Source organism: Mesocricetus auratus, unplaced genomic scaffold (assembly GCF_017639785.1).
Source record: "Mesocricetus auratus isolate SY011 unplaced genomic scaffold, BCM_Maur_2.0 Super-Scaffold_100007, whole genome shotgun sequence".
Lineage (NCBI taxonomy): Eukaryota > Metazoa > Chordata > Mammalia > Rodentia > Cricetidae > Mesocricetus > Mesocricetus auratus.
Window position 1 is genome coordinate 74,783,300 of NW_024429191.1, and position 18,709 is coordinate 74,802,008.

An 18,709-nucleotide genomic window follows, 5' to 3' on the forward strand; every position below is an offset into this window, starting at 1 on the left:
AGGTATATTTCTGTTGGAGATGGAGTGGAAAGTTGAGCTAATTTTTCTTTCAAATGTTTGTTCTTTTGAGGTACAAGAGTGTGGATCAGTGGAAGACCCTGCCTAGGTGTACAAGGCCCTTGGTTAATACCCAAAACAATAAAACAAAGTTTTTCAGACTATGTGTGCTGCTAAAAACACAAGATTAGTTAGTTGCTGGCAGGGCTGGGAAGACAGGCAGGTCTCCTGGGAGGCTTTAGAGGGTCCTCGTTATCCTGATACTTGGTGAACAACATCCTTCCCGTGTTAGAAAACACGGGGGCCCTGCAGCAGTGCAAAGGAAGTGAAATGAAGGTGGTCCAGCACTTCTAACCACTTCTCTCTCTCGGTGGTCAGCCTGACTGGGCCCGTGCATCTTCAGTGAGAGCAAAGGCTCTCAACCTGTGGGTCCCACATATATATCAGATATCCTATATAGCAGATGTTTACATTGGGATTCATAACAGTAGCAACGTTAGTTAGGAAGTAGCAATGAAACATTTTATGAGCCGGATGGTGGTGGAGCACGCCTTTAAGAGAGGCAGAGGCAGGCAGATCTCTGTGAGTTCTAGGACAGGTCCCAAAACTACAGAGAAGCCCTGTCTGGCAAAAACCAAACTAATAATAATTTTATGGTTGGGTCACCACAATGTTCAGTGAGGTGTTGAAGGGTCGCAGCCTTAGGAAGGTTGAGAAGCACTGCGTTCAAGGTTAAAGCAGAGCCTACTGATGTAAGCTGCAGGCTGCTGGTGTTCCCGGCTGCACCGTCTCAGTTTGGTTTCATTTTCCTCCCCCAGCTGGCTCTAGAAATACTGCTTTGGTCTAAAACTACCATAAGTGCGTCTCCTGTGGTCACTGAGAACTTTATATGGGCCTTGGGCTGCAGACCTGGCGATCAAACAGAACCATTTCTCTGCCACTGCAGAGTTCTATTCTGGAAAGAGAAGGGAAGAGAAGCACTTCCTGTTGGTATTGGAAAGGGAAGAGGTGAAGTAACTGGAGTTCTCTGAGCAGCCTCACTTAGTTTGGAACCTTTTGTCTATGATGTGCGATGTGGATGTAAGGCATGCTTAACTTTCCCTCCACACTACTCAGAGCACAGCCAAGCGGGCTATGAACCGCAGAGGAATTCTTAAAGACACAGTTCTGTAATTGCCTCACACCGCTTCCACTATGCTACACATTTTTCTTCTTGAGCTGCAGGTTGGACCCAGGGCCTCACACATGCTGGGCAAACGTTCTAGCACATCCACTACTTTAATAGGGCCTTTGGCCTGTAACAGCAGTCTGTATTTGGTCACTGAAACCTACATTTATTTAGCAATATGGGCAATAGGGATGACTGCATACATTTATTTTGTGTGTTTGTTCACATGCAGGCATGCACAGTAACATGTGGAAGTTAGAGAACAATTTGGGAATCAGTTCTTTCCACCAGGTAGGTTCTATGACCGTGGTCATCATGAATTGAAGCAATCACTTTATCCACATGTCACACATGCTTACTGAATATTTTTCAAAGAAAAAAATGCATGTCTCTCAGTGACATCATTTGAATCTTGTCATTAATTCATTTCAGCTAAAACTCCCCTAAGGCTCTAGGCTGACGTTTGGCAGTGATCGATGATGCAAGCATAGTGACCAGCACACCTCAGCCCTAAGGAAAAGTTCTGAGGGGGTTGAACAAGGCAGCAAGGAGGAAGGAGTATCCATCAGGTGACAGAGGGGCCACAGCAGAGCCCCAGACAGAAAAGCTCCCAGACTCGCACCATCAGCCCCCACCCTCCTTGGCCAAACTCGGTCCCTCCACACCTCCATTCATACTCTGCTGGCTGCTTCTACCTGGGTCGCCACAGACATCTTTTCTACTCTTGATGGCTGCCTCTCCCTGCAAATTCCCGTGGATTCTCCTGGAGCTGCTCTTCCTCCCCACCACTTAAATACTGGCATTCTTCAACAAGTATCCCTTCTCCTCACCCAAGATCCCTTCCTTGAGGGGCTGTGTCCACTCACAGGGCTTCGGACACCTTCACAGAGGCTTACACTCCAGGTCTGGGCCAGCGCCCCCCCCCCCGGTGGGCCTTCACTGGGCCAGCCAGACACTCCCAACCTAAGCATTCCCTCAGGCTGGTTCCTTCTTTCTCCTCCCAGCCTTTACAGGCCTGCTTTAGACGGAGGAGCTTATCTCCTGCTGCCCTTCCCTTGCTTAGGGCTTTGCTGTTGATTCAAGCAAATGCTTATACCTTTAGGCCAGCTTTTTTTCTCATTTTCCTCCCTAGCAAAAATTGTTGACAGCCATCTTGTAACTGGTATACCATGTCTTTCTGGCCTGAGATGAATCAGGTTCCTTGCTAGCATTCAGCACCCATTTCAGTGACTTTAGTGAGCTGTGTCTGCACTGAGCTGCTGATCCCAGACTTGGTTCTCAAAACAGGGACAGCTGCAGTTCCAGGAGACAGGGTGAGAATACAGGAATCTCTGGAATGTAGCTTCTTCCTAGTGACAACTAGGTCCTCATGATTCCTCTCCTCCATAGAAGTCTCCTTTCTACTCTGAGTCCCATGGCCCGGGTCCTTGCTTAGATTACCCTCACTCTGCCTGAACCCCCCCCCCCCACACACACACAGCCTCCAGGGCAGCTTCCAGCCTCTGCCTCCTCCCTCTATCCAGCCAGTACACACACGGAAGACTACCTTTGTAAACCCAGAATCCTATCCAGCTACACCCTCCCATAGTTTCCAAAAGCTCTTTTGATAAAGTTTAGAGGAAACAAGCCCCGAGCCTCCTCCCTCCCATTCTTTCTCTTCCCTGAGCTCTCCCTCTGGCCATCTATAATCTCTAGGGGTTGTTTCTCACCTACTCTCTAGAAGCAGATGACCTTGCTGGGTGCCAGTGTACACTCCCTGGAGCACCCTTGGCAACGCTGGCCTCACCACAGGGTAGGGAGTGTAGCTCTATCCCGGGGACAGGGGGCTGTCTGGCAGACTGGCTTGGGACGACATGATCTAACAGGAAGGCCCCTAGAGGCCTGGTTATCAATCAGGCTGTCCCAGGCTAGAAGAGGGCTCAAAGTCCATACCCAGACCCTAGGCTATTGGGTTGTTTTTTTTAAACCTTCACAACTATGGCTTCCTTGGCCCTCCACTATGGCATTTCCCCAGCAGGAATTTCACTGTGTGCAAACAGCCCTTCTGGTGGCTATTTTGGTCAGTCTTGACTGGGCCAGAAGCCAGAAAAGCAGTTTCTAAGGCCAGGCTTTCCCAGTTGCCTACACTAGAAGAATTCAGAGTGGACAAGGAAAAATCAAGCCATGGCTGGTTTTAAAGAACAAAACTGGACCTCTAGGGAAACTGGCAAATCAGCCTGGATGAAGGGTGGAGGGAGCAAGCCGGGCTGTGGCAGACTCCAGACCGCCCAGACAACTGAACGCCCAGCAACCACAACACATTGCAGAACACGTCTGAGAAGAGGCTGCTAATGCCACAGGCCAAATGGAGAGAACAGAGATCTTCTCTATTCTCACTCTGACCTCAACTGAGCCTGAGATGTACATACGACTTTATCAAGAAGTTACAATTTGCCGGGCGGTGGTGGCAGGCTGTCCTGGAACTAGCTCTTATAGACCAAGCTGGTATCGAACTCACAGAGATCTGCCTGCCTCTGCCTTCTGAGTGCTGGGATTAAAGGCGTACACCACCACCCGGCTACACCTAGCTTTCTTTTCTTTCTTTTTTCTTCTTTTTTGTTTTGTTTTCAAGACAGGGTGTCTGTGGATAGCCTTAGCTATCCTGAAACTCACTCTGTAGACCAGGCTGGCCTCAAACTCACAGAGATCCACCTGCCTCTGCCTCCCAAGTGCTGGAATTAAAAGTCTGTGCCACCACCGCCCAGCATATCTGGTTTTCAAACCCAGAGCTTCATTCATGCAGGGCAAGCATTTTTCCAATGTAACTACACCCCCCACTAATTTGGAAGTTTAGGTATATTAAAATGCATGTTTGACTTCTAATCTTTTCAACTTACTACAAATAGTCTCAAGGAGGGTCAGTACTTGCTGTTCCTAATTACTTCCAATAGTCACTTTTGAACTTGGCTCAACCAGGTTGTACCGCCCCATTCACACTACCAAAATTGCTAATGCTTCCAGACCTCATGTTACTGAATCTAATTGCTAACTCCTACACCTGAGCTCTCATCTTTGGGGATCTGACAGCTAACTGTTCTTGCTCCTGGAAATACTCTGATGGATTCTAAAGACAGCCTTGCCTTCTGTGTGCTGCTGACATCTTCACTTGGACATATTGGAGGGTATCTTGACTTTAACCAGCTGAATACTGTTTCTGATAGCTTCTAATTCCATGCTTCCTTCAAACACTGCAGTGAATGCTAACTCTATACTTCCAGATGGTCAGCCCTAGAAACTTGGAATTACCCTTTATTTTGTTTTTCTCATACATGAGAGCAAACACTTCCAAACACATTCCAAATATGACCTCTTTCACCACCTGCTCGATCATCACCTAGATCCATGTCTGCACGTGGTCAACTGAGAAGGCTACTGCGCTGTCCTTCCAGTCTTGACCCTGCCAGTGCATTCTCAACACATCAAACATAAATGAAATCCCATCACTCTTCTGTTCAGAGGCCCTCAACAGCATCCCATCAGAGTCCAAGCTCCGACCAGCACACACAGGCCTGTGTGACCTGACTCCCAAAGTTCCTGGTGCTCTCCCTTGCCAGTCCTTCTGCTTGCTCCCACATCTGCTTCATCGGCCTCAGTTCACCCTCCTCCCCTCACTCTAGACAAATTGGTTCAACCCCCTTCACTCTTTTAGAGTTTCATGAAGTCACTTTCTCACCAAGACGCTCTGAACACCCTGTGTAAACTGCCTCTCCTAGGCATTTTCCCTACCCTCCCTCTCTTCTATTTTTATCCTTAGACTTATCACTTTCCAACAAGTACTTATTAGTTACTTAATTACTGTCTCATTAAGAATGCAAATTTTCAGCCAGGCAGTGGTGGCGCATGCCTTTATTCCCAGCACTCAGAGGCAGGTGGATCTCTGAGTTAGGCCAGCCTGGTCTATAAATCACGTTCCAGGAGAGCCAGGACTACACAGAGAAACCACATCTTGTAAACAAAAGAAAAAAGAACAAAAGAACCAAAGGAGGGCTGGGGTGTGGTTCAGTTGCTAGAGTGCTCTTCTAACATGCATCAAGTCCAGGTTCCATGCCCAGTACCCAATAAAACAAGTGTGGTGCCTGTGTGAGCTAGAACAGGTCAAACACTTCAATGCAAGTAAGTCAATCCCACAGATGGCACTACAGCTCCAAGCTACACTTTGATACCCTTTCCAGTTGGCACATGCATGGGGGCATTAGTCAAGACCACGAGAGCATCTAAATGTGAATGCTCCTGGTCTGTCCTGTTCTGAATTCTTTTCCTCCATGCATGACTGCTGTCACTCCTAGTTTGCTTGTTGCCTGGGTCACAGGGCATCAAAGTGGGGACAATATGGGATGATGGGAACACTTCAGCATGATGGAAGCAGTCCCAGGAAACCATGCAAGCTTTTCTGCTTAAGAATACTAGGACTTTGGGAGGCAGAGACAGGAAGATATCTCTGAGTTAGAGGCCAGCCTGGTCTACTGACTGAGTTCCAGGACAGCCAAGGCTACACAGAGAAACCTGTCTCGAAAAGAAAAACAAACAAAAAGAAATACTAGGGCCGGGCGTTGGTGGTGCACGCCTTTAATCCCAGCACTCGGGAGGCAGAGGCAGGCGGATCTCTGTGAGTTCGAGGCCACCCTGGTCTACCGAGTGAGTTCCAGGACAGCCTCCAAAACAATGCAGAGAAACCCTGTCTCGAAAAAACCAAAAAAAAAAAAAGAAATACTAGGACTTGCTGGGTGGTGGCAGCACTGACCTTTACTCCCAGAGGCAGAGGTAGGCAGATCTCTGTGAGTTCCAGGACTGCTAGGGGTACACAAAGAGACCCTGGGCGGGGGGGATACTAGGACTCTGGACTGGAGAGATGGCTCAGAGGCTAAGAGCACTAGCTGCTCTTCCAGGGGTCCTGAGTTCAATTCCTAGCAAGTACATGATGCCACACAACCATCTGTAACAGAATCTAGTGCCCTCTTATGGCATGGAGTCATACATGCAGGCAGAACTGTAGGGAAAAGGGACCAGTCAAAGAAACACACCCTGAGCAGAGCCAAAGAAACACACTTTGGCCCTGCAACCAGAACCAAAGAAATGTACCCTGACCCTAAAACCAGTGCCAAAGGAACACACTTTGTCCCTGGAATCAGAGTCAGTGAAAGAAATGTACCCTGGCCCTAAAATTGGAGCCAAAAGGCTAAAAAGGACCAGAGAAAGAAACACACTTTGGCCCTGAAACCAGAGCCAAATCTGACCCTAATCCTGTGTAAAAAAGTAACCAATCCCGGAGCAGAGCTCTAGCCAATCTGAGCTCAGCACTGAAATCGGACCAATCCCTACCCTGGAAAAACTTCCCCAACCCCAGGAACCCCTATATAAACCCTGTGTATGTTCAGCTTGGCTGGTCCAGCTGTCTTCCAATAAACACCTTTGGATGAGCTTCGGGTGAAGATCTTCTTTTGCGGCTGCGACAGAGCAAAGGCGACCCTGGGCAGAGCAGAGCAGAGCGAGCAGAGGCGACCCTGGGCAGAGCAGAGCAGAGCAGAGCGAGCAGCGCTGTAACACTTGCCCGGGAAACCTTCCTTGGCAGAGCGGAGTTGTTACACTCTGCTCCCGCCCGGCTCCCTGCTCTCCGCTCTCGGCTCTCCAGGAGCAGAGCTGAACTGTAGCAACTTCGCCCGAGAAACCTCCTGCGGAGCAAAACTGCTACACTAGGCGAACATCCCCAGCTGGAAGACCCTGTCCTGCCGGAGCGGAGCTGACACACCGGAGAAGCCTTTCTCTGAGGCAAGGCTGTAAGCTGCCAAGCTTACTGCAACCCGTGGTGGTCCTTGGCTCCCGAGCTCCAGGATACCTTTCTACCTGAGCTGTGTAACACTCAGTATCCTTGGCTCCCGAGCTCCAGGATACCTTTCCACCTGAGCTGTGTAACACTGGGTATTCTGTGACTCCCGAGTGCCAGAATACCTGACCCACTCACTCCTGTTCCATCCTGTCCTGACCCATCCCGACGAAACGCTTACAAGAACACCATACAGATAATAAATATCTTTTAGAAAAAAAGAATACTGGGACTCAGAATTCTGTTGTAGCAAGTGTCTCCCCCTCCCCCAAAGCCAAGATTCTCCTTATGCATGAACACACTGCCTTCTCCGCTTTGGCAGAGTGCTTGTGAGTCACTCTCTGAGCTCTCCTGGGCTAGGATCAGCTTCTGAAATGAGTAGTGACTTCATTTCCCTGGAGAAGAGAGGGAGGGTGGCTTGCTGCTTGTTCTTCTGAAGCCTGAAGCCTGGGACATGTCTTCATCTGATTTTTGGTTTTTCTGTCTCCAATTTCCAAATTAAATATAAACCAGAGGCAGAAGTGTCTCGCTTCCAATCACATGACCCTGCTAGCTGTCTTGTAATCTCTATTCGCAGGAGCCACTCTGGGATTTTACCACGAGAGGTGACAACCCCAATGAGGACATTCTAGAAAGACATTTAGAAATTGCAGTGACTGCTGACTCTTCTGGAGTCACTTTTGCTCTGTGGCTGAGATGAATGGCACCGGAAGGGCCTAAATCACCACCAGAGGCCAACTGGAATCTCAGAGGACTTAGCCTTGGCCACCCAAACTAACCCTCTGCACTACAACACAGCAGCTGCTGGCTGGACACAGCAAGCAATCCTGATGCGGAAACAAAAGGCAGCAAAGGGAAAGAGATGCCCATTATCCGACTCCACAAGCTGGCCTTACAACAGGCTTGTGTCATGATATCTCCACACTACTTGGGGCTGTCTCTGGGCCACACCAAGATGAACACTTTGCCCATTCATAGACCTCACACTGAGCAATGACTCATCTCACTAGGGCCTGTTGGCCTGGAACACATTTTGAGGAAAGGCACAGTGACACTGGTGATAGTGACAGAGTGCTTCCCAAACATGTATAGAGGGGTCTGGCTGCCCCGCCCCAAGACGCTGGCGCCACTCTGAGCTTACTCTGATACTGGTTTTGCATTTTCCTTCAGGATCCCACAAGGCAGCAGGAAAAGTTTTCTATTCACCATTTGTCAACTGGAACAAATCACAACGACATCGGGGTTGTCTCCTGAAGAATGACCCCCAAGTCCATTCCTACCTAGCCTTACTTTCACCTTCCCACCGAGCTCCAAAAGATTTCTGATGGAAATGTGAAACCCCTCTGCCCTGGGGCCCTCAGGAAAGCTGCCCATGAAAACACCCTGGGTATGGAGAGCACACCTTAAGAGACAGACCCGCAACTGCATTTGAGAGACAAAGGCCTGAGCTGGGGCTGTGGAGGGAAAAGGAGATGAGCCACGCAGGGGTCTTCATGTCAAAAGCCACCACAACACTTATTTGGTCCACCCTGTGAGTAAAATTTCTTTGTTTCCTTTTTTTTTTTTTTTTTTTTTTTTTGGTTTTTTCGAGACAGGGTTTCTCTGCATTGTTTTGGAGGCTGTCCTGGAACTCACTCGGTAGACCAGGGTGGCCTCGAACTCACAGAGATCCGCCTGCCTCTGCCTCCCGAGTGCTGGGATTAAAGGCGTGTGCCACCAATGCCCGGCTTCATTTTTATTTTTTTTGAGACAAGGTCAGCTACATAGCCCAGACTAGCCTGCAACTAAGTAGCCTAGGGTGGACTCAAACTCTCCATCTTCTGGCCTCAGCCTCGCACCACACCTGGATTCTGGGTTTAGAGCAAGCTGGGAAGGAGCTCACAACCTTTTAACCCACTCAAAGGACAGTCCAGACACACCACCTACTAAAAGTACAAGGAAGTGGATGACCTCCTCAAAAGAGATTACCCCAAGTTCACAGCTCACACAGCTTAAAAGGAGGCCACCCATAATCCGGATGTGCTCATTTTCTAATGCTCTATATGACCTTCACAGCAATGTCTCTCTGCCTCTCACTCTGGGGCCGTTACCCACCTGGCCCAAAATAATGAGTGATATTTTCAGTGTCTGGAAGCAGAGTTTCCAAGTGTAGATGAAACAGAGATGGAATAAAGGTAACTTAGGGGGAAAGGCCCATTTCTAGCACAGAAATGGGAGAGGTCAGGATCTAGAAAACTGCTGAGCCCACATCAACGCCAGAGTCTACTGGCTGGCTGCAAGAAACTTTAAAAGTTGTTATAAGGGCCAAGGTTGGGCAATACTTGCTCAAAGTAAGCTTGGAGATTGCCTCATACCTGTCAAGGACCTGTCACTTAGTACAAGAGACTGTAACTTCTCTAAAACATTTTAACTACCAGAACAACTAAGACATTGAAGACCCTAATACAAACTTCCCTACCTGCTGGAAAGGCTTGGGCTTTTTACTCAAACATCTATCATAATCTCTACTGCTTTTCTCCTCTTTGACAGGCTTCCACAGGCCCAAACTTGCATGTGTGTGCGCACGTGCCCCCCCCTCGTGCATGCGTGCGTGTGGTTGTAGTGTGAAAGTTGTTTCTCTCCTTCCGCTAGGTGGGACCCAAGGATTGAACTCTGGTAATTAATTGGATTACTGACCCAGGCCCAAACTTAAATTGAAGCTTATGTGATGTCTACAGGGATGTCAAGCTCTTCCTCTCAACGCCAGCTGGGTGCCCAGGGCAAGGTAGTTATGAGCAAACCCAGGTTAGTTGTTCTCTTTGGCAAGAGTCTGTCTTTAGCAGCTAGCTCAGGGGCTCATAATGGTATCAGAGCAGCTTGTTTTCCCTGTTGCTGTTCCTTTTAACACGAGAGAAGTCTCTGTACAACCAAGCAGAACTAGAAAACTTACCAACCACCTCAGCCTAAGATAAGTCATATTAACCAGGATTGATGTCTGTTTGGTCACTGGAAACCAAGCAAATCAGTACACACCTATAGCCCGGGTGCTTGGGAGGCTGAGGCATTAGGATCTCAAATTCAAAGCTTATACAGATTACAGTATGAACACAAGCCAGCCAGGGCTTCATAGTGAGACCATGTTTCAACACCCCACCCCCCAAAAAGAACTCACTGGAAGGCTGACATAAGTCCCACTGATTGGTTTTGAGATCTGCTCCTTTCATCGTCATCAAGAATTTAAAAGAAAACAAGGCACCGATGAAGACATCACTATAGACAATGGATTTCTTTGTGTCAGTAATGGAAATTGCTGCTGTGATTTGAGCTCCATCATTCCCTCTGCTAATTCACTGTGTGCTGGCTAACACACTGACCTTTACAGCCTTAAAAACCCTATCCAAGAGAGCTCCAGGCTGAAGATACAGCTCAGTGGAGGAAGTGCTTGTAAGCATTAGTGAGGCTCTAGATTCAACCTCCAGCACAACAGGGCATGGGGGTCAACTCAGGGCTTTGCCCTCCTCTGTAATGCCCAGGGCCTTCTAGGGCTCAGCATGAAACAGCGGTAGACAATGCATGCCAGGTTAGGGTTAGGGTTAGGGTTAGGGTTCATCAATCGCCTCTCTGGAATGAAATCCCAGCCCCAACTCCTGGTTCACAGATCACTGGCCTTTCTCCATGAAGCCACAAATAAATGATCTAGTAACCTTCTAAAAAGAGTAAAGTTCAGGAGAAAAGGCAAACGGAGTCAAGTTAATTATGAAACAATTAAACATGACAGACTATTGGAATCAAAACCAAGGAATGTAGTGAGGACAGGTTTCTCAATTGCCCAAGGCAGAAGAAACACTTCCTTTTGGACTAAAATTAGAAAGCCACTGGGAAGGAAACCTAAGAAGGAAGGGAGGAAGCTGAGCACCATTAAGTCAGCAACGAGGAGAGAGGGAGAAAGCGAGTATCTATTTTATTTCTTAGATCATCTCTTAAGAACCATAGCGCCCACGCTTTCTTGGAATTTCAGTGCATTTTTTGACCCCCACACGGGGCATCGGGGAATAATCTGGGAGCTCTGTCAACAAGTTCTCAAACTTCTCAGAATTCCAAGAGCTTGCAGATACCTAATCGCAGCTCAAGGGTCCAGGTACAAAAAGTAAAATTTGGTTTTCACTTGGCAGGCATCTGCCTAGCGAGTGCCTGACACCGTCTGGGACTGTGGTGGGGCAGGCAGCAGGCTGCAACCTAGGTCAGTCTGGTTGGCATCACCAGGATCTCAGGCGTTGCCTGCCCACAGGGCGAGCCCCAGCGGGCGTAAGCCGCCTGCGTGGAACAGACTTGGGCACAGCTGAGGGTCCGGCGCCACCTGGCCAAGGGGGCAAAAGGGGTTCCAGGATCGCCTAGCTGCCCGCGCCGCCTGCCAGCCCCGGAAGCGCCTCCCTCCTGCCCGGGGCTCCGAGGGGCGGGGAGTCTAACGCCCCCTTCCGGGTGCCTCCGCCCGGCCGGCCAGCCGCGCTCCTCCTCCGGGCGGGAATCCTTCCTCCCCCGCCCCTCCCGTAGTCGGGCCCCGGAGCCAGGCCCAGTCCCAGGGGGGCACCCCCGGCTCCGGCTTCCCCTCCCCGAGGCCTCTGCCCGTCTTCCCGACCCTTGAGGGCCGGGAAGACCCCGCCGGCAGAGGCCGGGACCCACCGCTCATTACGACATCTTCCTCCCTGGCCTCCGCCGCCTCCGCCGCCACCGAGAGCCTGACACCGCCCGCCTAGCGCCCGCCAATCCCGGAGCCCGCCACCGCCCGAGCGACGGCAGCGCTTACCAATAACCGCTCGGTACATTGGGGACCGACAGCATTTTCAACCAATCATTGGGAAGCATCTAGAGTGACGTTGGTATGGCCAATAGGGCTGCGAAATGTCACTGATAGACGGTAGTAGCCACCAACCGGAAATCAACTGAGGCATGAACGACGTGTCTATTAGCCAACTGGCGGGAGGCAAAGTCCCGCCTGCTAGGAAGTTGATGGACAGCAACAGGAAGCGGGATGGGGAGGGGCTTAGCTGAGAAGGGTTTCTGTATTGGTCGTGGTTGACCTTCCACCCACCTCTAACCCAGAAGATGGGTGATAGATCTGCCCTAAAGCCAATCAGAAGTGCTTAGTGTGAGGCCAAGAAATGCCCCGTAAAGAGCTTATACATCATTCTTGATACAGTCTGGCGTGGAGACGTCCAGTGCAGCCGTCGGTGCCCGGCGCCGTGTGAGCGCATAGCCTTCACCTCAGCCCCTAGGCCCCTCCACTGTCACCAGTGGAGATCCGACGCCCTGGCGGGGGTTGGTCACCTGGTTCTTCCCAGAGGGGATTGTCATGATATCATTTCAAGGCCCTGTTAATCTTCACCAATGTGTCACACAGTCCCCGCGATCCATGCGGCTCCAAACGGGCACATCGTTATCGTCTGAGCCGTTTTCCAAAAGCAGATTCCCAGGGTCGTTCCTAATCACATTTGGAACTTCTCGGGCATTCATTCCTAGGATCTTCATTTTAACCAGCGCCTCTGATGGGCAGAATTGCGCACTGGAATCAGAGCGCCCCTGCTTGGTGTCTGCCCCATTTCCTCCCGAATGAGGTACTGCTCCTGGTAGGCATCCCCGGTAGGTTTAAGTTTCTCTTCCAAGCCCTCTGCGGGAGGCATGGCATCGAGAGGGAATTCTCGCTGGCTTAAGTCCTACGTGGGCCAGAAACCTACACACACCACCTGCAGTGGAACATTAGACTCTGTTGAAGCCACACTACTCACACCTACACCTCAAGAGAGTGCCTTTCCTTTTTTTTTTTTTAAACCCAATCGAGAGAAACTTTTTACCTCCTGTAAGCTAGAGTATGGGAGTATATACCACAGCTTACAAAGTCAACACTTGAGGGACACTGGTCATAGGTAGCTACAACATATATACACATGGGATCTCATTCAGACCTTTTGTGATGTTGAGGATGAACCCCAAACACTAAGCATGAACTTTGTCATTGAGATCTACCCCCAGCTCTCAGTACATTTTCTCTTAGCTTCATCTATGTTCATTTCCTTCCTTCTTCCTATTCCTGCAAAAGAAAGGTTGCTGAGATAAAAAGATTAAAAAAAAAATAAAGGGCCAGGTGCATAGAATGTAGTACTTTTGGTATGTTTGTTTTGGGCTTTTTTGAGACAGTGTTTCTGTGTGCAACAGCTCTGGCTATCCTGGAACTCACTTTGTAGATGAGGCTGGCCTGGAACTCACAGAGAGATCCTCCTGCCTCTGCTTCCTGAATGCTGGGATTAAAGGTGTGTGACATTACTACCCGGCTAGAACGTAGTATGTTGAATGACCAGTCTACCCCTCCCTGTGATTTCCTTTTGAAAAACAGAGTATTAGATGCTGTCACTCCCGTAGCTAAAATCTTTCACTGGGAGCTGGGAAGATGTCTCTTGCTGCTCAAGTGTAAGAGACCTGAGTTCAAATCCCCAGAAACCATGTAAAAAGCTGGAGCCCAGCATCTGAAAGTCCGGCACAGACTGGAGGACTGTGTGTGTTTGTGTGTGTTGGTGGGGAGGGGGGCTTGCTGGCTGCCAGCCGAGCTCCAGATGTTGAGATACTGAAGCAGAGCAAGACACCCACCGGCCTACTCTGACCTGCGTGTGTACACGCATGTCCATACACTGTTCCTTCACTGGGACTGTATGCCACCCCCAGAGTCAAAGCTTTCTGCTCAAACCGGGCATTTCACACTTGCACTGCCACACCCGATGCCCTCCACACTCCCTTTGCCTCTGTAGTGTAGTCTTCTCTCTCAAGGAAAGGTGTCACAGCGCCTAAACACATAGGTCTCTTCCTAATAAGTTCCCTTTCCTCTTAGGTCAGCCATTCCTTTGTCCTGGTAAACTCAGGCGTAAAGGCCCTGATCAAAAGCTGTTTTCTTCATCCCTGCCCAGCCAAGTTTTGTCCTGTTTGTGCAGTCCTGGGCTGTTGTTGGCACATATAAAGGGCTTCCCTCTCACACTCTTCTATTTGTTTGTTGTTTCCATGCTAGGGATCGAGCTAGGGCCTCCCATGTGTGAGGCAGTCTCTACCACAAGAGCGTCGATCTCCATAATGACTGCCCTAAGAGACTGAGCTACAGCGGAAGGCCTAAGGCTCCTACACAAGGGGTCAGAAAATGGATTCAGAGTTCAAGAATGACTGCTTGCATACACTCACATCTGCATAAGACTTGTTTAGCCCATGCTTTCTGTTCCCAGGCCAGTTTCCAGTTTGGCTTGCTTCATTGTGTAGCCAAGAACTCCACCCGGGTTCCGTGACTCAGTGAGGATGCAGGGGTTTTGGTGGGGAGGTGGGGTTGACTATCCTGCTGGGTGGCTGTCAGACCTCCTCTAGGACAAAGACTGAAGGTAGCTAGCTATGTTCTACCTAGAGGCCCTGTCACAAAGAGCAAGTGAGGAATGTGGGCGGGGGACAGTGAGAAAGTCTAGAATTCACCAGTAGCTGGTGGTTGGTGTTTTCTGAGACAGGGTCTCAAGTAGCCCAACCTTGCCTGAAACTTCTGATCCTCCTGCCTCCACCTCCTGAGTACTGCGGATTATAGGCATTGGCCACCAGGCCCAATTTGGCATCAGTAGTTTTCAACCAAATAATTCTGCCTTTTTTTTTTTTTTTTTTTTTTTTGGTTTTTGGTTTTTCAAGACAGGGTTTCTATGTATTGCTTTAGAACCTGTCCTGGAACTTGCTTTGGAGACTAGGCTGCAGGTTGGCTTCGAACTCAGAGATTTGCCTGCCTCTGCCTCCCAAGTGCTGGGATTAAAGGCATGTGCCACCAATGCCGGGCTGAGTCTGCCCTTTTAAAGCCTGTCTGTTTTTTGTTTTGTTTTGGGCTTAATACTCTTACTAAAGGCACAAAGATGGGGACACCTTTTTTTTTGGTCCCTTGTGGTACAGGGGTTTGAACCCAGGACCTCATGCATGCTAGACCAGCGCTTCTGCTAAACTGTATCAGTGGAGTCTTTGAAATTCGTTCATAAGCCCCTCAGACTACCACACAAATTCTTATCTCACAGATCTCTGTTTCCAAGTTGTCTCCTCTCTTCCAAGTGAGGGAAGAGGCTAGGCTTCAAAGCGCCTGATTTCTCCCTGGTCACATTTATTTTTGCCATACTGGTGATGGGACACAGAGCCTTGTGCGTGCTAGGCAAGTGCTGTACGCATGAGCTACAGCTTCAATCTCCTGATCATACTTCAGACTCAGCAGAAAAAGCCTTTCACCAGTTCTGAAGTTGGGTTCCTGTCCTGTCCCAGGACGTCAGTCCCTAGGATGGAACCAGGCATCTGTATGAAGATCCTCAGACAGTTCATGTGTGTAAACAAGGCACAAGAGCACCCTTCACCACACACCGCCAGCCAGCCCACTCCCGCCCTCCCGTCCCTGACTAGCTCCTTTCCCTACCTGCACTGGTATTTGAAGAGCAAGGGTGGTTAGGTGTCTCCAGCTCGGTCTTCCCACATCACCCAGGACACCATCTTGTCCCTGGTGGGTCTGGAGGCAAGTTCTGTCAACGCTGGTTCTGTTCCCTTCTTGCCTCCAGCTGCTTTCAGCCTCTTCTGTCAGTCTGTCCCCATTTCTAGTGTGCAGAGACTCTTGGTCTCCACTACTTACAGTCCCACGTTTATCTTGCTCTCCACTGCGCACCCTCCACGCCAGCAAAGTGCCTGATGGCAGGTGCAGTTGCTGGCTGTACTTGAACACTTCTCACAGCGTTACCCACTTCTCATTCAGACTCGGCTTCCTCTGTGTCCACTTCACTTCCTCTCCGGCTCCGGCTTCCTCTTAAGCCCCCTCTACACTATTCCTACTTCCCAATCCTTGTGGTTCACTTCTGTATGTGGCTGCCCTGTCTATCCAGAGTCCCCAAGGATGCTGAGGGAAGCACATGGAGCCATGGTCTCTGTCCCCAGGAAGCTGCAGGGCAGCTTATAGAGACATCTACAAGGCTCCACAGTGCTCGTGGTCTACAGTCTAGACGGATAGCCTTTGTCTAAGGGCATCCTTGGGCTCCATTCTCTCTCCTATGGCCCCAGATTGACAGAATAATTCTTCAAACAACTACAGCCGTCTCAGTCTTCCGAGGATGCAACTTTTGCCTTAAGGAGCTCCTCATGGCCTCTGCCTTTTCCTCCTCTGGCTTTCTCTTTCTTCATCCTCTACCTATGGGGAAGACTTTCCCAGCCTGCCCCGCTCCCTTAATACACAAACCCTGACAGTGGCTTGATGGGAAAACTCTTGGTTTGAGTGAACGATGGTTCTTTTTTTTCCCTTCTGTTTTCCTCCATGATTTCTGTGGTCTCAGCTACCCCAGTCTTCCAGGAACGCCAAAGGTAGACTCCCTGTTATGTTCTAGCTGTCCCCAGCCTGCATCTCAGTGCACACATAAAGCCACCAGGTGCCCTTGCCTCAAGCCCAGGGTTGCCACTCCTGTCCCATGCCCTGACTACCCCACTGCCTTCCTGCCCAGGTTGATGGCTGCCGGCCAACTGCCACAGAACCTCCCAGCAAGGACATTCCAGCCATCCCTCCCATAGGGTTCTTCCTTCTTGCCTGCGTCTTTCTCTTGGCTAGACCTCCTGGGTAGGATCTGTACAACCTCCAGAAGAGAGGGCAGAGAAGGTGCTCTTTGGGCGGGTGTTGGTCCTCTGCAGCTTTCATACTGTTGCCACCAGAGGGCACCCAAGGCATTTCCAAAAACCTGTGACCATGGTGTCACCTGCCGGCCCCAGAGGCCCAGGTTACAAGGTGGGTATTCAGGACCTGCTGTAGGCCAGCCTAGGCCCAGCTTCATCCCAAGGTGTAAAAACCTTAGCACCCCCACAAGAAGAGCCATTTGCCTACTCGGGAAAGCACATCCCCACTGACAGCAGCCTCTCAGTGTCCTGAAAACAGCGTCCTACAACTCAACATCTACTGGCCCTCTCCCAAACATGAGAGCTTTCTACCCTGTTTTCCCTGGTCCACACTTCCCACAGCAGACTGGGGCATCCCCAAAATAGAGAGGACTTCAGCATTCACTGAGCAAGCGTGGCGTCTCCCTTGGCCCATCTCACCATGGAGCTCTTGACTCTCCCCATAAAGCCACACTAGCCTCCTGAGGGGTCCCCTGAGACTCTTGAGTGTGGAGAGTGGAGGGTCACAGAGGCCACTGGCAGAGCTCCTTCACCTGGAAGCAGGACCCAGCTGGCAGGGACTCGGGAAGTTGGCGATGGCGGTGATAACAATAACAATAATCATATTAATAATACCATCGGGGCCACAAAACGGCTGTGAAATACCCTCTAATGATCCCTTGTATTTATAGATCTCCTTCTCTTCAGAGCCATTGCCCAATTAACCCTCCCAGCTTCCCTAGAAGGGACAATTAACCCCATATTTTATGGCCAGGGGAAACCAAGGCTCTGAGAAGGTACTTGAGTTGGCTGAGGTCACAGTGAATTTGTAGAATAGCACTCTTGTTCTTTTCTCTGTACTCAGATACACATGTGCACATACACGTACATACATGTGCTCACTGCCCATCCCAGGTCTGCCTAGCCAGCATCTCAATACCTGGGAAAACTCAAGACTTGGGCAAAGGACAGTTGCCTGCAGTGATGAGACAGAGGCCTTAGTTAAAGAGGGTTCAGCCAAGGGCAGTAGAGGCTCCAAAGACATGCTCATTTAGTCTCTCATGATCCTAGTCAAGACTGTTGAGGAAAGGAAGGTAGGGTCTGGGGATGGCCCCATACAGCATGTCCCTACAAAAAGAGACAGAAGGATATGCCTTTTCTGTGTGCATGTGTGTGGTATGTGTGTGCTGATACACACCCATGTGTCTGTGTGTGGGGATAAGAAGTTGACAGTTGTCTTCCTCAGTCACCCTCCACCAAGTCTCTCACTGATCCTAGAACCTGGAGATTCAGCTAGGCTGGGGCCAGCAAACCCGGGGATCCTCCCATCTCCAGCTCCCCAGCAGCTGGATTACAGATATGCATCACTGCACATGGGTCCTGGGTCCTGGGGATCTGAACCCAGGCCCTCACACTTTGCAGCAAGCCCTTTTTCAACCAAGTCCTCTCTCCAGGGCCCAGTGACGAGTCCTTAAGAGCAGCTGCTCACCATGACAGTTCCAGTAATCTCTTCAGTGCCACAGTACTAGAGGACAGCAAGGCGAGACAAGGCAGGCCTTAGAAGTAGAAGGTGGCCGGGAGTTGGTTGGCGCACGCCTTTAATCCCAGCACTCGGGAGGCAGAGGCAGGCAGATCTCTGTGAGTTCGAGGCCAGCCTGGACTACCAAGCGAGTTCCAGGACAGCCTCCAAAGCTACAGAGAAACCCTGTCTTGAAAAACCAAAAAAAAAAAAAAAAAAGAAGAAGTAGAAGGTGAGGGAATCGAGAATACCCTTGAGAGGGCTGGAGGGAAGGCTTAGCAGTTAACAGTACTGAATGCTCTTCCAGAGAACCCAGATTTGATTTCCAGCACCCACATGGCGGCTCACACTCATCTATAACTCACATGTGTTGTGTGCAGATACACACGCAGACCAGACACCAATGCACTAAAGAAAATCAAAAAATTGACCTTCTGAAGGACAAGAGCGATCATGTGGCCTACAGGGGAGGGCTCCAAGAACAGGGTAGCGTGAGGGGGCAGGGCAGGGACATAGG

General features: G+C 50.0%; 1 protein-coding gene and 1 long non-coding RNA gene across 6 annotated transcripts in view; one reads left to right on the forward strand and one right to left on the reverse strand.

Annotated features, from left to right (window-relative positions):
- The window catches only part of LOC106021594, a 26,419-nt gene extending 24,853 nt beyond the window's left edge, over nucleotides 1-1,566 (forward strand). For 3 of the 4 annotated variants that reach the window (XR_002383975.2, XR_002383973.2, XR_002383976.2), the window contains exon 7: nucleotides 71-1,566. This is a non-coding gene — a long non-coding RNA (uncharacterized LOC106021594). The remainder of the gene's footprint in view (nucleotides 1-70) is intronic. The other variant, XR_001196834.3, reaches the window with a different exon arrangement.
- Nucleotides 1-16,501, reverse strand: part of Sp2 (Sp2 transcription factor) — a 27,463-nt gene extending 10,962 nt beyond the window's left edge. The window contains exon 1 of one of the 2 annotated variants that reach the window (XM_040749578.1): nucleotides 15,463-16,501. Coding sequence is in view for 1 of the 2 variants with exons in the window: in XM_005075897.4 (XP_005075954.1) it covers nucleotides 11,685-11,691 (7 nt within the window). In the remaining variant the exon portion in view is untranslated. Of the gene's footprint in view, nucleotides 1-11,684; nucleotides 11,786-15,462 lie in introns of those variants that run through there. The other variant, XM_005075897.4, reaches the window with a different exon arrangement.
- Between the last annotated feature and the right edge of the window lie 2,208 nt (nucleotides 16,502-18,709).